Source organism: Panthera pardus, unplaced genomic scaffold (assembly GCF_024362965.1).
Source record: "Panthera pardus isolate Hobbes unplaced genomic scaffold, ASM2436296v1 HiC_scaffold_15, whole genome shotgun sequence".
Lineage (NCBI taxonomy): Eukaryota > Metazoa > Chordata > Mammalia > Carnivora > Felidae > Panthera > Panthera pardus.
In genome coordinates this window covers 31,827,218-31,844,193 of record NW_026526710.1, presented here as the reverse complement: position 1 = coordinate 31,844,193, position 16,976 = coordinate 31,827,218, and the positions used below count along the sequence as shown (strand labels likewise).

At 42.8% G+C, this 16,976-nt stretch overlaps 1 protein-coding gene across 2 annotated transcripts in view; it reads right to left on the bottom strand.

Moving 5' to 3' along the window:
* Positions 1–16,976, bottom strand: part of LAMA1 (laminin subunit alpha 1) — a 168,552-nt gene that overhangs the window by 37,035 nt on the left and 114,541 nt on the right. The window contains exons 31-41 of one of the 2 annotated variants that reach the window (XM_053902399.1): positions 16,724–16,810; positions 16,237–16,430; positions 15,621–15,763; positions 13,897–13,986; positions 12,296–12,407; positions 10,653–10,815; positions 3,685–3,895; positions 2,853–2,969; positions 2,564–2,727; positions 671–806; positions 37–130 (exon numbers count right to left, since the gene is read on the bottom strand). In XM_053902399.1, coding sequence (XP_053758374.1) covers positions 37–130; positions 671–806; positions 2,564–2,727; positions 2,853–2,969; positions 3,685–3,895; positions 10,653–10,815; positions 12,296–12,407; positions 13,897–13,986; positions 15,621–15,763; positions 16,237–16,430; positions 16,724–16,810 — 1,511 coding nt within the window. The remainder of the gene's footprint in view (positions 1–36; positions 131–670; positions 807–2,563; positions 2,728–2,852; positions 2,970–3,684; positions 3,896–10,652; positions 10,816–12,295; positions 12,408–13,896; positions 13,987–15,620; positions 15,764–16,236; positions 16,431–16,723; positions 16,811–16,976) is intronic. The other variant, XM_053902400.1, reaches the window with a different exon arrangement.

Genomic DNA, 16,976 nt, shown 5'->3' with positions numbered 1-16,976 from the left:
CTCTGCTTAGCAATACAGTCCAAGCTAGAAACTGACCTTGATGCTTTCTGCTCAGGCTGTTGCCTTCTTTTAGAAATCTGGAACTGCGCTGGAGAGCCACTTTCCCATTGGGAGCAAGGGATTCTGAGAACTGGAAAACAGGACAGAGTAAACATGGCGGGGGGGGGGGGGGGGTGCGTGCAGGTGCACTCCCACTGGAGACAGGAGAGCAACTCTACCCAAATAGCCTCCCGTCTAGTTCCAGACATGGGAGTCCACTAGGCAATATGTAGGGACAATTTAAATTGTCCTAATTTATGGCTGAGGAGAAAGAACACAAAGCATTTTTAAATATAAAAACACAAAAACCACCATTAGATGAATATTCCTCCACAGGTAAGAAAAGTTGTCTCAAGTATGTATCAAGAAGCATTATCCTCTTGTTATAAGAAATGGTGAGATTTTCCTCATCTCCACATCGCTAGTCCCTGGTCTTTGTAAAGAAGTATTTACGATCTTAAGAAATTAAAACTTACATCACATGATGACAGAGCCAAACAGATCCCTCCAGACAAGAATGCTGACAAGCACGAATTTAAGCTACTAGGTCTTTGCTCAGCACCTTCTGGAACAATCTCCCATAGTGCCTAGTAAAGGAAGGCATCTAGTGCAGCCCCGGGGCAGCTCTCACCAGACTCGCCGTTGTCACGATCTTGAGAGCATCTTTTGCCACTTTCTCTGATTCTTCAATCATGCTCCGAATGTTGGAATGGACGTGGGTTGCACTGGTGGCATTCAGGGACACATGTCTAACACTGCCAAGGCCACTACGTAATCAACAAATGTACAGATGTTAGTATAAACTAAGTGGAACTTGCCCACTATTCCTAAAGGTTTCCTAGTTTCTTACGCTTAGAAAAGTATCAACAAGGAATTAACAACGTAAGGATTCTCCTCCAGCTCCACATGCGGTCTTTGAAAGAAGTAGCTACCTTGTCATGAGTACACTCAGAAGCACTGTTTAATGAACACCCAAAGAAGAGACCATTGCTGTTGCCCAGCTTTTTCAGCATCAGTTTCCACCAGCTGCCCTCAACATTGTTCCTGTTCAAGCCCCCTGCGCGTGTCTGGGGCACCATGCCCTGTTTGTGTTGGTTGTAATCTCTCCAGCTCTGCACTTGTTAATTTTCAAAAAGCTTCCCTAAGCAAATATAAGGATGCTGAATCTTGTTCCTCAAAAGGTACACACCGATTTAATGAAATTCACTAGAGGTTGGAGGAGGATCAGATAATATTTCAATCATCTGAACTTCACTCTTACAAGTGGGCAAACCACTTATGAACTTGCCAACTGGTAATGGTGCAATCTCATCCAGGTCACTCTATCTTGAGAATGAAATCTGACAATTGACGTATCTTTGCCTGCTGAATAACTCACTTCATTTTCTTCCCAAGGTTATCAAGTTGAGGGATGCCCAGACCAGACACTAGCAGTTACTACTTGATTGGCAAAATTTGGTAATTGATAAACAGAAGGTAATAATGTTATTTAACTTTATTTATCATAACAAATTGCTTTTATAATTCATGCTAGAGAATAAAGGTTTTGTTCTAGCTATGTATGTAGTCAGAGAGTTTTTTTTTCTTTTGGGAAATAATGAAAGTTGATGAAAAGAGAAGCTGAGTATCAAATTCCGCTTTCTATTACAGATTCTTATGGCATGTGTAGGTGGTAATGCTCCACACGGCACGTAATTCACACAACATTCTAGCTTCTATCATTTTTAATTGCTTTTGTTGTGTGAGCTAATCTTTGATGGCAGCATTCCTCAAATTGGAAAGATATTTATTTTTCTCCTTCCACAAAACACACCCAGCACACAGAAGCACAGATATTTCCAGTGGGGCCAGACATTTCCTACCTACAATTTGTAACAAATTTTAAAGAAATAAATTTACCAATTAACCACAATACTGCATAAATCATCGATAAGGCTGAACACTAGTTCCTTCATTTGCTGTACTTAGCTAAGCTGGGATACTTAAAAATATGACAGGGGGTTGGTGCCTGAGTGGCTCAGTCAGTTAAGTGTCCAACTTCGGCTCAGGTCATGATCTTGCAGTTTATGAGTTTGAGCCCCATGTCGGACTCTGTGCTGACAGCTCGGAGCCTAGACCCTGCTTCAGATTCTGTGTCTCCTTCTGTCTCTCTGCTCCTCCCCCGCTCATGCTTTCTCTCTCTCAAAATTAAATAAACACTAAAAAAAATTAATATCGCCATTCCATCCAACCTGACAAAGCCCCGAGTATTTAGTAGGTACTTAACAAGGCCTTCATGGCTTGATATCATAGCATAACATCTGTACTAATTCCCCTCCAGTTCAGTTTGTATTTTTCCATCTATGCAGAAGGACAACAATGTTACCAGATGTGGGAGGAAATCCTTCTCCCCCTGTGAATAAAACAGCAGTCTTCACTTGTAGACCAAAGAAGAGTGACCCAACACTGTCATCAAAAGAGCGGTCCTTATTGTCTCCTATCAATGGGTTACCACCCCTGGGACTCCTGCAAGGTCTGGTCTCACCTGTCCAGAGCACCTGCTAGTCTCTGGAGTTCAGCTGCGTGGTCCTCTGCTCTGTAGACAAGGTCAAGAGCTCTCCTTTGGGACATCTGCATGACCAGATCATCTACATGGCGCCTGATTTTGGCAGTCCATAAAAGTAGCTCATCTCGGTGACGCTCTAACTGCTACGGAGAGAAATTCATATTGTGGCTACTTGTGCATCTATGTGACAGCACACGCTTGTGCATGTGGAGGAGGCGTGTGAAGATGCTTTGGAACCCGTATGTGGCTGTGCTGAGCGGTAACTTACTGCTAGAGCATCTCCTACAGCATCTGCAGGTGCAGTGACAGCGTCTAGCAATCTTCTCCCTCTGGCAATCAGCGTGGAGGTCAAGTTTTGCTCTTGTTGAACACGCACCGTCTTATCCTGTGGCAAAAATCGCCTTTGAGGATGCTTCAAAAGAGCAAGTCAGCTTCCAAATGTCGGTGCCTGACACCATGTGCTGAAGTTAGTACTTAGGGCTCATTTTTAAAGCTAAAAATGCTATTATTTACATAGGAGAATTTGGATCCCAGCCCTGAGAAGGAAAGAGACTGTCCTTATTACGACTCACATTTAGGGGTGCCTGGGTGGCTCGGTCAGTGCCTACTCCTGATTTAGACTCCGGAAACAATTTCAAGGTTTGTGAGTTCCAGCCCCACATCAAGCTCTGCGCTGACCCTACAGAACCTGCTTGGGATTCTTTCTCCCCATCCCCCCGCCCCTCCCCTGCTTGCGTGCTTTCTCTCTCAAAATAAATAAACTTAAAAAATTATATATATAGTATATAATTTTATATATATACTATATATATATATACTATATATATATACTATGTATACTATATATATATAGTATATATATACTATATATATACTATATATACTATATATATATACTATATATACTATATATGTATACACTATATATATATACTATATATACTATATATCTACTATATATACTATATATATGTATAATATATATACTATATATGTATAATATATATACGATATATGTATAATATATATACTATATATATGATATATATACTATATATCGTATATATATAATATATATACTATATATAAAAAAGACTCACGTTAAATTCTCGCAGGTTGGCGCTGACGATGTGCAACAGGCGGTCGCTCTCCTGGTTCTTCACCTCTGCTTCCCTCACAAGGTCCCTCGCTGCCTGCAGTTCACTGCTGCGTTTTGAAAGAAGGCTGCTTGCTGCTTCTTTTAATACCTCCAACTCTTTCTGTGGCTTCTGGTAATTTTTCTGAATCTGTGACAATAAATCTTCAGCAGCCCTGATAAATGCAGACGATTCGCATAGTGAGTAAATGAACAACGCTCACGTCATGAAACGTAGCGGAAGGATCTGCATACCCACACACCGCATCTTGGTGAAACCGTAAGTGCAATCACATCATAACCTCTTCAAAAAGGAGTAATTTGGGACGCCTGGGTGGCTCAGTCGGTTGGGCGGCCGACTTCGGCTCAGGTCATGATCTCGCGGTCCGTGAGTTCGAGCCCCGCGTCGGGCTCTGTGCTGACAGCTCAGAGCCTGGAGCCTGTTTCGGATTCTGTGTCTCCCTCTCTCTGACCCTCCCCCGTTCATGCTCTGTCTCTCTCTCTCTCAAAAATAAATAAACGTTAAAAATAAATAAATAATAAATAAATAAATAAATAAATAAATAAAGGAGTAATTTTTCTAAGACCGCTACAGGCAGGGTATATGTATACTTTATCCTTAACGAACTATCTTCATTTACTAACTTCCTAACATATGTTAGTGAAAGAACTGAAAGAAATCATCTCTGTGAATCTGGGGGCAGAAAATTGGGCCCACGGTCTGGGAGCGATGGCAGCTTGTAGTCTTGTGTTACTGGAGGGCAAGAAACTGAAAAGAGGCTATTCAGCGATTTGCTATGAAGTTACCAACGTACTCAGAGGACATAAAGGTTTTTCTGCAGCGACTTAAAAAATAGACCTTATAAAAACTTCAAATCCAAAGTTCCAGAAAGATCTAATTTGTACCATGGATACAAGAGCACGCTTTAGGAAATCAAAAGATATTTTTTCCCATTCTTTTGTAAATATGCTATCAAATTGCTTGTGTAAGTCAATTTTGAATCCGCAGTTACATAGAATAATGAAATTTTGACAGTATAAACTTTGACAGGGATTAAATATATCCCATGAGCTTCCTGCTTCAGTTTGTTAGGAGAACTTCAAAAGAGTTCATGGAAAAATGCCTTGTGAATCACCCTCAGCTTTCACAGATACAAGATTGCTGGCTGAAGACACAGTAGAAAACATTTGCCAAAGGCGCACGCTTGAACTCTGACATAAGAGCACCACCGGGAATTACTTGAACATTCTTATGATTTCTCATGATCGTAAGAAGTCGCAGTGTGATACAGGCAACAAGAACTCAAAGTACATGGGAGACACACAAGTAAATCCAATATATCTCTAATGTCTGACCATGGATCAGTCACTTTTTTTAAATATAATTTATTGTCAAGTTAGCTACCATACAGTGTATACAGTGTGCTCTTGGCTTTGGGAGTAGATTCCCATGATTCACTGCTTACATACAACACCCAGTGCTCATCCCAACAAGTACCATCCTCAATGCCCATCACCCACTTCCCCTTCTCCCCTATCTTCCCCGCCCCCCATCAACCCTCAGTTTGTTCTCTGTATTTAAGAGTCTCTTATAGTTTGCCTCCCTCTCTGTTTGAAACTATTTCTTCCCCTTCCCCTCCCCCACGGTCTTAAGTTTCTCAAGTTCCACATATGAGTGAAAACATGATACCTGTCTTTCTCTGCCTGACATATTTCACTTAGCATAATACCATCTACTTCCATCCACATTTTGCAAATGGCAAGATTTTATTCTTTCTCATTTCCGAGTAGTATTCCATTGTATATATAAACCACATCTTCTTTATCCATTCATTAGTTGATGGACACTTAGGCTCTTTCCATAATTTGGCTGTTGTTGAAAGCGCTGCTATAAACATTGGGGCACAAGTCCTTTATAGATTTTAGATACTAACCCTTTATCCGATATGTCATTTGCAAATATCTTCTCCCAATATGTCGGTTGCCATTTAGTTTTGCTGACTGTTTCCTTTGCAGTGCAGAAGCTTTTTATCTTGATGAGGTCTCAATGGTATATTTTTGCTTTTAATTCCGTTGCCTTCAGAGATGTGTCAAGTAAGAAGTTGGTGCAGCCGAGGTCAAAGAGGTTGTTGCCTGTTTTCTCCTCTATGGTTTTAATGGTTTCCTGTCTCACATTCAGGTCTTTCATCCATTTTGAGTTTATTTTTGTGAATGGTGTAAGAAAGTGGTCCAGTTTCATTCTTCTGTATGTTGCTGTCCAGCTCTTCCGGCACCATCTGCTAAAGAGACTGTCTTTTTTTCCATTGGATATTCTTTCCTGCTTTGTCAAAGATTAGTTGGCCACACATTTGTGGGTCCAATTCTGGGTTCTCTTTTCTATCCCGTTGGTCTGCGTGTCTGTTTTTGTGCCAATACCATGCTGTCTTGATGATTACAGCTTTGTAGTAGAGGCTAAAGTCTGGGATTGTGATGCCTCCTGCTTTGGTCTTCTTCTTCAAAATTACTTTGGCTATTTGGGGTCTTTTGTGGTTCCATACAAATTTCAGGATTGTTTGTTCTAGCTCTGAGAAGAATATCAGTGCAATCTTGATTGGGATTGCATTGAATGTGTAGATTGCTTTGCATAGTATTGACATTTTAACAATATTTGTTCTTCTAATCCATGAGCATGGAATGTTTTTCCATTTCTTTGTGTCTTCTTCAACTTCTTTCATAAGCTTTCTATAGTTTTCAGCATGTAGATCTTTTACATCTTTGGTTAGGTTTATTCCTGGGTATTTTATGGTTCTTGGTGCAACTGTAAATGGGATCAATTTCTTGATTTCTCTTTCTGTTGCTTCATTTTTGGTGTATAGAAATGCAACAGGTTTCTGTACATTGATGTTGTATCCTGCAACTTTGCTGAATTCATGTATCAGTTCTAGCAGCTTTTTTTGTGAATTCTTTTGGGTTTTCCATGTAGAGTATCATGTCATCTGCGAAAAGTGAAAGTCTGACTTCTTCTTTGCTAATTTGGATGCCTTTTATTTCCTTTTGTTGTCTGATTGCTGAGGCTAACTTCCAACACTATGTTAAACAACAGCGGTGAGAGTGGACTGGATCAGTCACTTCTCACCATTAAAGTCTCTATGAAATTTTAAAACAGAGGTCAACTTTTCATCCGTGAAGCGACTTTACCACCAAAAACTGATCACATGCAGGGATATAGTCATCAGTGACTTGGCAAAGATTGAAAAGAAAACAACAACAAAAAAACTCAGCACTCTTCATTTCTTCCTTCAAAATTTCTTCAACTGATACAGTTAAGCCAGTGTTCCTCAAACTATATTCCTCCACAGCACCAACGCCCCATGAGTTGGAAGCAGGTTCCACGAGAAAGAGTGCCATGGTGAAGTAAGTTGGGCTGTATTCTCTCAGCTCCTCCTGGAGAGTCTCGATACACAGGAGCAAGCATACTAAAAGCTTTGAGAAGAGAAGTCCTTGTCTCTCCTTAGTAGACATTGCCTTTCCCAAACTTAGGTAGTCACAGGACGCATTTCTTTAATGAAGTATCATTGGATAGCTCTGGGGACACGAGCATGGAAAACAGCTAGGATATACAGCTACAAAGGATAATTGATAGCATGCAGTAAAGGAGTCAGCTATCCTTAGAAAGGCCTGCTGGCAAATCTGGCCCTTGGCTGGCATCTGCAAACATTCCCACCAATCCCTAACTGATAAGAGTGGCTCACTGCCTCGACCATTTGTGCAAACAATGTGGTTTATGTTGAACACCTGCTTTCCTTCTGAGAGTCTGGAATTTGGTATGTGCTTGGTAGAGGGTGCATATGGGACCAGCCCCCCGTTTGAACCTTGGATGCTGAACTTCTCATGGGCTTTCCTGGGTAGAAACATCCCATACGTGGTGCCACATTTGCATTGCTGGGACAGTATATGCTGTGACCTCCATGGAGGAGAGAGAGCTTAGGAAAAGTTGCGTGGTTTCCTCCAGGCTCTGCTGTATCTTCTCCCCTATGTATCCAGCTGGGCATACTAAATACATCACCTAAGAAATCTTGGCCATGAGTCTGGAGAGTCCTAGAGTCCTAGTGAAACTCTGAATGGTCTTAGGGACCCCAACACAAGCATGATAAGCAACTGGATGGTGTGATAAATATTCTCACCTATGAGAATGCCACACTTCAGCAGTGGGGCACCTGGGTGGCTCAGCTGGTAAAGCATCTGACTCTTGATTTCAGCTCAGTTCCTGATCTCATGGTTTGTGAGATTGAGTCCCGCATAGGGCTCCATGCTGGCAGTGTGAAGCCTGCTTGGAATTTTCTCTCTCCCTCTCCCTCTGCCCCTCCCTCTCAAAATAAGTACATAAACATTAAAAAAAAAAAAAAAAAGAATGCCATACTTCAGCATAAATGACCACTTTTCTAAGAGTCATAATGAAAAGTTTATACATAATTCATAAAATAATCTGTGAAATTTGAAATGGCATAAACATTCAGGGATTATCTATGGAAAATAAGAAAGAGAAGGCCAGAGAACACATTTTAAACTCTTAAATGTTTTGGGGTCGCCTGGGTGGCTCAGTCGGTTGAACGTCCGACTTCGGCTCAGGTCATGATCTCACAGTCAGTGAGTTCGGGTCCCGCATCGGGCTCTGTGCTGACAGCTCGGAGCCTGGAGCCTGCTTCGGATTCTGTGTCTCCCTCTCTCTCTGCTCCTCCCCCACTCATGCTCTCTCTCTCTCTCTCTGTCTCTCAGAGATGAATAACTGTTAAAAAAATTAAACTCTTAAATGTTTTTAAATAAAAGGTATCTTTAGTAGCAATGATTTTACTTACAAGTTTAAGAGAGAGATCAGCAGTCTTATGGGTAACTTTACTGCAAATGGAAAAAGCGCTACAACAGCAGAAAAAGTGTAGTGAGGGCCCAGCAGGTGAGAGGGCCGGGTGCCCTAAGGGAATAGGGGAGAGGGGCCACCCTGCCTTCTCCCCTTCTTCCCAAATGCTACTTAGAAAATGAACTTCTCCCATTGGGACTACAAGCTCCTAGTGGGCAGGAGGGCTCTGTTCTCCTTTGTGTCCCCAACTCCCAGCACAATGCCTATCCCCTGGGGACTCAATCCATCTGATGAAGGAACAAATGAACGACTGAACTGACTGTGGTAATAGTGGAAGAGACATCCCCACAAATGATTCCCAAGAATCTCCAGGGGATCTTCATCTTTAATAAGCTCCCCCACTGACTCTGATATGCAGCTGAGGGAAGATGCAATGAGAGGATACATCATGTGTGGATGACAGGAACAGTGGGGCCAATAAGGGAGCCCCAGGAGAGCTGGAATTGAATACATGAAGTTTATATGTAATTCTAGAGGCAGTGGGAGCTAAGGATGATTGGGAAGCAGCGTTGAGCCTAGAATGGCTGCCTCAAGAATGATGGGTGCTGGTGAGATCTTTCCCCTCCCATGCCATACATTTCAGGTGAAGGGAGAATGCACATGAGAGGTCAGGGTCAGGGAAACATGATTATAACCTAGCACGTCTCTGATCCAAGCATTGAAATTCCATCCACCCATCTTTTATGGACTGGGTCTCAAGCGGTTCTTCCTTCCATTGGGTTGGAAGATCGTAGGGTTTAGGTGTGTGGTCAGGTTTCATATGATCCTAGAGGTTTAATATTGGGCAAAGTACTTGTCGTCTCTGGGCCCATCTCCCCAGCTGGACCCTCCCCAACCTCACAAAGCAGTGGAGATGACTATGTGACAGGATGAGAGAAGTGAAGCCTGCGCCCTCCCCAGCCCAGAGCAGGTGCTCCAAGATGGCAGCCCTGTTCGCCATTTCCCGGGACCCCACCCTCCTCTGATCTCTCCTCACAGCCATTCCGTTATGAGTTCTTGGCCCTCACCAATGTTCCAGTGATTATTTTACTAGTTCTCTCTCCAAATGCCAACTGACAGTAAGTTCCTCCTTTTGTTTTCTACCTAACAGATCAACAATGTCAGAAATCATATGCAATGATGTCGACATAAGCTCAAAAAAAGACGTATGTGAAGAAAGACGTAAGCTCAACTCTGCAGTGTGTTGCCAGTGGAAGTGTAATGGAATTGTTTTTAAATCTTTTAGAAAATAATTTAGAAACACAAGTCAGGAATCTTCCAAATGCACATTCTTTGGCTTCATGATTTCTCTTCTTAATATCTACCCTAATAAGAGATGATAATGTAAGATGTAGGAAAAGATTTTTGTCTGAGACGTCCATCACATTATTCAAAATAGCAAAATATATTAAAATAGATTAAATATTGCACTGTAGAGAATGGAGTCTTGATGGCGTATGGTGTAACTACTAAGATATTTATCACAACCCGAGAGAGACACAGCTTGTGCTACATTACATCAAGGAATAATTGTGAAAACACTAAGAAAAAAGCCTGAAAGGAAATACAAACTCCTAGTGAGCATGTCTAACAATTCTTTGATCTGTCACACCACATTGTGGTTTTTAATGAGAGTTTGAACAACTGGCTAAATCATTCTGACATAACGTCAATCTGTCTGAGAGCTTACAGCGTAGTAACAGCCACTGACCATATTTGCTTCCATGGGAATTCACTGCATTATACTTGATCTTCAGTAAATATGGTATCATGAGGTTCTTTTGTTTGTGCTAGGTGGAAATGTTCCAGAGTCACTAAGAAAAACAAAACCTATGACACAAAGACAGATACTGGCATTGATTATACTCCCTCTATTGGGAGTAGCTGGCACCCGTCTCTTCATTTTTTTTTTTTTTTGACAATAGTGCCCCTCTCTTATGACATTCCATCCCCGGTGAGAGCATCCTCTCCCTCCCCTGCTCCCACATGCCTCCTTAGCCCTCAGTATTCAAGCTCCTACCTCTAATTGATTGTGTCATGAATGGTATTTAGAAACTTACTTGAGTTCCAGCATGGCTTTCTGTTGCAACTGCACGAAATGCCTTTTCTGTATGACTTCTAGCAAAGATGTAATATTCTTTTGCATATTCTGAAGAGTAGAACTGGGTAGTTGGAAGTCTTCATCCAAGGTCTGATTTAGAGTGGCTGCTTTTTCAATAATCTCTATGGACAACAGTCATCAATCATTCAACAGGTCTCTCAAAGTGGACAGCACTAAAATGGAAAAACTTAGAACCTTCTTCAGTGAGGCCAGCTTTGTTCACCTAAATTGGGTTGAACCTCAGGCCAAGCCAGGCCAGGCCAGCCCACATATCCCAATTTACTCCAGTTGCCCCTTATTAAAATACTCAAGAACTTGAGATCATTGGTTTATTTAATGTTGGTATTCCCCAGTATCCATAAACTCATGAGGGCAAGGGCTGTGGCCACCATGTTTCCCTCACCATTTCCTGCACCTGGCACAAACATTTGCACATAAAGCTCTCAGTAAATATTTACTGTATGAAGGAACCAATACTCAACACTACTCTTTTTAACAAACAAATTATTTGTTCTAATCATTTCCTTACCTTTTGCCCTATAAAGTCTAATTTATTATTGGATTTAATACTTTTTATATCCTTAAACTACAATCAAACAAGAAAAGCAAGAATATGTTTCTGGTAGCCAGAAAACTGAAAACAGCACTCCGAAAGCCAGATGAGACATCCCAGTTGAGCAGGACTAAATTATTCTAATACTGTGGGTATACATTGAAGCCCCAAATCCTATCAGCTCCTATTCTGGGCAGAGGGGTTGGTGTTGAGAGTTTAGCTCTCCTGCTCCATGGTATTGCTGCCTTGGCATCCATTTTGTTTGACCAAGCAGCCTGCAGTGACCTTGAACTGACAGTAGTCCCTCATGCCAGCCCATACCCCAGATAACAGCCCCAGCAAGGTCAACCAGCAAATGTCAGTTCTTGTTAGGACCTCCCCAGCAGCCCTTGTGACCAAGTCCCCCCTGCTTCCCAGGGCCTTCTCCTTATGGGCCTCTTTGATAAGACCTCCATGGGCCTTACCAATGCCCCCCCCCCCATTTTGGTTTGGATTGACTAACCTAGCCTTAGCCTGGGACCCCAAAGCACTCCACCAAAAACCTCAATAAAAGAATATGCCCCAGGGCCTGTCTGTCTGTCTCTCTCTCTCTGCCTGCACCCCACCTTTACCCCCCTTGGGTGACCCCTCGAGGCATGGTGGGTACTTCCTCCTAGACCTGTGAGTAATAACCTTCTGCATCTCATGTTCTCTTGGGGTCTGCTGCGGGGGTTTGGCTCATCATCCGGGCCCTCTGTGTTCCACTTAATAAGTGCCAATTTGACAAACTCATAATAAATGGGGAGGCACCATACTCACCTGATACTTAGGAACTTACAAGGAATTACGAAGACAATAAAAAAGAAAGCATTCATTTTTCTAAAAGACAAAACTCTGAATGAAAGTCTATGATCTTTCGATTCAGTACTCAGGATCCCCAACTATGGAATATTCCAGGCCTTTGATTCTAGGCAGGCTAGTACAAGTCACACACATCAATTCATACGCTGAGTAAAGCGAATGGAGACCTTCCTACCAAATAAGCACAGGCGAGACACTGAGCACACTACCTTGGATAGTTCTCTGCAGCTTCTCAGTAAATGTCATGAGGTCTTGGCTCTTGTCAAGGATTCCTTCAGTCGCCCTGGTTACATGTTGGCTACTCGTTAGCACTCTAGTGAGCTGCCAGAAAGTCAAGGTCTCAGGTTAGTGTGACTTTGAATAACACGCAAGCTTTGCCGTTCCAGTTGTCTCTTTTAGGCAACAAAATATATCCCAGGGTATGGAGTAAAGCTATCCACGGCATCATGGGAGCCCAGGTTAACATTTCAGGGTTGGAAACTAAGTGGTTAGCGAAATAATTTACTACTCAGTCTGTGGGGGAAAAGATGGATTTTTTTTTGTTTGTTTGAAAGAGCCTAATTGGCTATTAAACCACAAACTCCCAAGCGTGTCTATTGCAAAGACTCTATATTCACTTTAGGATGCAAGTATATAGAGTTTCGAAAGTAAAATCTCACTAATTTGCACTGACCGTGAGAACTTGGTTCGGGAGTTAAGAACACAGTCAGGTGCAAACAGGGTGTTAGGCCATCAGCCTTGTCGGGCTGGAGACCTAGTACTTAACCATCTCCTGGCCTCATCGGTAACATGGAATAATATTAACCCTTACCTCCTGCGGCCTTATGAGGATACAACGCCATGATGTCTGCGAGGCCGGCAGCCCAAGGGCAGAGACCCAGCTGCCCTCTGCAGGTATTTTTATTAGGAACGTTATCATTTATAAAGGGAAAGGTTGTTTGTGATGTTCAGGAGTGTGAAGTAACTCAGACTGGTTCTGTAAGTGTTTTCTAGTCAAAATCCAAAGAGAATCTTCTTTAATGGGTAGAGAGAATTATTTTAATCAGCTTATCATCTCCTACCAAATGTTTGCTCACTGAGGTACTTAAAAGCCACATTTAAACCCTTAAACTCTTCCCAAATCATCCTTAATTCTAAATTAACAGGCCAACCTAATACTTTAGGGTGCATGATTGTGTGTGTGAATACTGACAGGACTAGATACAAACATGCACGAGATGATAGATACACTATCGTACACATATCTATACACATATGTCCATGTGCATATGCACACACACACACACACACACACACACACACGAAATCCAAAAGTGAAAATTATAAATTTGACAATAGGCCTCCCTCACCATCTGCAAATGAGATTTTTTTTTTGGGGGGGGGGGGGGTCACTAAAAACCACTCATCCGGAATGGGCTGAACAAACACATCATTCCTGCTGACATCAAAACAGGCTCACGTGACATTCAAGCTGCACGAGTCAGAAGCACGCGGCCTGAAGCCTGAGGGTTGCACAGACACCACACACCCACCCGCCCCTCGGTTCACCGGAAGGAACGACAAGGCCGATGGCACAGAGACGGCCAAGTCCTCACTCGGCAGACGTGACAGGAGAAATTAAGTCAGGAGTCTCTTCCCACTAAAGCACAGAAACTGGCAGAGGGTTAAAACCAATTTGATGACAAGGTACCTGGAGCACAGCTCCCGGGAGAAAGAGCCTGCCCTGATTTAATAGAACCTTCCAGACCAGCCCGATGCAATTGCTCTCAAGGGCTGGGTGCAAAGCGGGTCTTCTGTGTGAAGCACTTACCTCCCTTAGCAGGTGGTCTGTTTGTTTTGCAACATCTTCAAGCTGATCTTCTGCCAGGTCCTTACGTGTATTTTCTTTTAATAAAGCTTCCTAAAAAGGACAAAATAAACAAATTGCTGGTTCTTAGTCCAAAGGGTCTACAGTGAGTGGAAAAGAAATTTAAACATTGCTTTCTTTTTTCTATTTTTTTTTTTTGGAGAATATTTTCACCTTTCAAAAACATTTTTTTTTTTCCATTTCAGGAGAAATAATGTGAAAAAACATCTCTGAGAGTTCCCTAACCTTTCTTTATGGCCATTATGTCTATAGAGAGAAGACGAGCAGATGGGTGAAGCAGCCAGATTCACAAACACACGCCTAGGCTTTTATCTAAAAACACAGCATTCAGGAATGACAATCCTTTTCATTACCACATGACACAATAAATTGACTATCTCAAACTCTAACGTGTAGGTTTTAAGCAAAATTAAGAACTGCACTTTTTCCAATTAGAATTAAAAATGCTACTGGGGCGCCTGGGTGGCTCAGTCGGTTGAGCATCCGGCTTCGGCTCAGGTCATGATCTCACGGTCCGTGAGTTCGAGCCCCGCGTCGGGCTCTGTGCTGACAGCTCAGAGCCTGGAGCCTGTTTCAGATTCTCCCTCTCTCTCTGACCCTCCCCCGTTCATGTTCTGTCTCTCTCGGTCTCAAAAATAAATGTTAGAAGAAAATTTAGAATTAAAAATGCTACAGTAGCAAGCTGTCCACTAAGCCAATTTCTTAATTTCCCATTCCTTTTTTTGACCCAGATCCTGTCTGACTAATCATAAAACTATGATTTACTCCCAGAGATGTTTAGATACCTTCTGGGGAAAAGAAACTTTTGTGCCCCACAAACCCAGTTAAAAATAATACGTTTACATTGGGCTCTGTGCTGATGGCTCGGAGCCTGGAGCCTGCTTCGCATTCTGTGTCTCTGCCCCTCCCCCACTCACACTCTGTCTCTGTCTCTCAAAAATAAAATAAAAAACATTAAAAAAATTAAAAAAAAAAAGAATAATACATTTACAGAAAACAGTTGATCATCAGCATATTCCAGCATGAAAGAAGATACGTCTAGGTTTATTTCCTGTATTTGTATCAGGACAGCTGCTTTCAAATATCCAAAGGTCTGTCATAAAGAGGAGCAAGGGGACTTGTCTTCTCCCAAAAGGCAGAAGGACCATGGGGGAGGAATTTTTATGGAGGCATTTATGGAACAAGTCAAACAATTTATTATTTATTTATTTATTTATTTATTTATTTATTTATTTATTTTTAATTAAAAACATTTTTTTAACGTTTATTTTTGCGAGAGACACAGAGTACGAGCAGGGGAACGGCAGAGAGAGAGGGAGACACAGAATCCGAAGCAGACTCCAGGCTCTGAGTTGTTAGCACAGAGCCTGACGTGGGGCTCAAACTTTTGGACCGCGAGATCATGACCTGAGCCCAAGTAGGACACTTAACCGAGTGAGCCGCCCAGGCGCCCCACAAGTCAAACAATTCACAGTGGTCCCACAGGGGAACAGGTTAGCGTGTGGATGATGAAGTCCCTGATCACACTGTAGGAAGCCTAGATGCCAGGAGCGAGACTCCCACACTGATGAGGCAGACAGACAGAAGGACAGAATACTGTCCCCACCGACTCTCCCATCTCTCAGTGACATAGGTTTTCTACCCATCTCCGTATTCCCAGTACCTACCCGGAGATATTTCGTTGTATTTTCCAGGTTTGACAAAATTCCAGATGGGACAGGGATAACGCCAGTGAGGTTCACGGAAAGGATGGCGTCCCCAATATTATCTAAGTCATTTAGCAGCACACCCACACATTCATCATCACAAGCTAGAAGAAAAAGAAAGTTGAAGTTGATGCACAGCCGTCTGCACGTTTTCTCATGGATCTACACGAGCCATTCTGCAGTAATGACATCCATGGGCAGAGGACATTCTCCCTTCTGCCTGTGTGACGGGAGGGAAGCAAGAAGTGCTGAGCCCCTATTCTCAGGCGATGCCTTTAAGCCTCAAATCAGATCAGTGACTCCCCTGGGGTCACACAGAAAGGAACAACTGATGCCCAGCGTGGATCCCAGGCGGGGCGCATGTTTCCTTCTACTGCTCCAAACTTCAGAGTGCGTTTGCTTGTCTTTGACTTGGACCGATGGCAACGAATGCCAAATGTATTTCCTTTCGGAGTGCATCTGTCATTTCCTCAGATAGCTCGCAGACACGCCTACTTTATCCTTGCAGGTGCCATAACAAGGAAACATTGGAGAGAGAGAGAAAAATCTTTAAAGGTTTGAGGAGGAAAATACCTACAAACACAATCGCTTTCCAGCAGAATGTGCCTCGGTTCACATTCCTCGCATCGGAGCCCTGTGGCGCCCGGCCTGCAGACACACTGCCCGGACCTGCGGTCACAGTCACCGTGGACAGACCCACTGGGGCTGCAGTCACACCGCTGGCAAGTGCCACCCAGCGCTCGAGGGTTCCCGTGATAGCCTGAGGAGCACCTGCAGAAAAGTACAGACAGTAGTATCAACACCAGCAAGTTGGTATATTACACCAACTCTTGTTCAAGGATAGCGGTCATTTCTGCCACATAAAATACAAAGAACGTGGGCCCATTTGCCTCATTCTACGTTTTATGTAGATGCTGTTTTGGAATAGTAATCAGGTCCCGTATCAGTCATGCCCATCCAAACTGATAACACCTCTCAAATCCCGTTAGTAAATACGCCCTGTACGCATCAACGGGGCAGAGGCACCTAGCGATTTCCGCATGGTAACCAGCCCCCCCGGGTACCTTTCGCAGTACTGTCCTTCGTAGCCCAGAATGCAGGCATCACAGCGGAAATCGTGATCACCTTCCAAGACACAAGTGGGACTAAAACTAGAAGAAAAAACATAGTTTTTTGAATTCTTAGATCCACGGCTTCAAATCTGCCTATGGCACTTATGAATAAGTCTTAGGATACTCCATATTGCTCTGAAAGTTAAGTGATTACACCAGACAGACAACCTTTTTAGGGCTTAAAATCTATTGGGGGCAAAAAGAA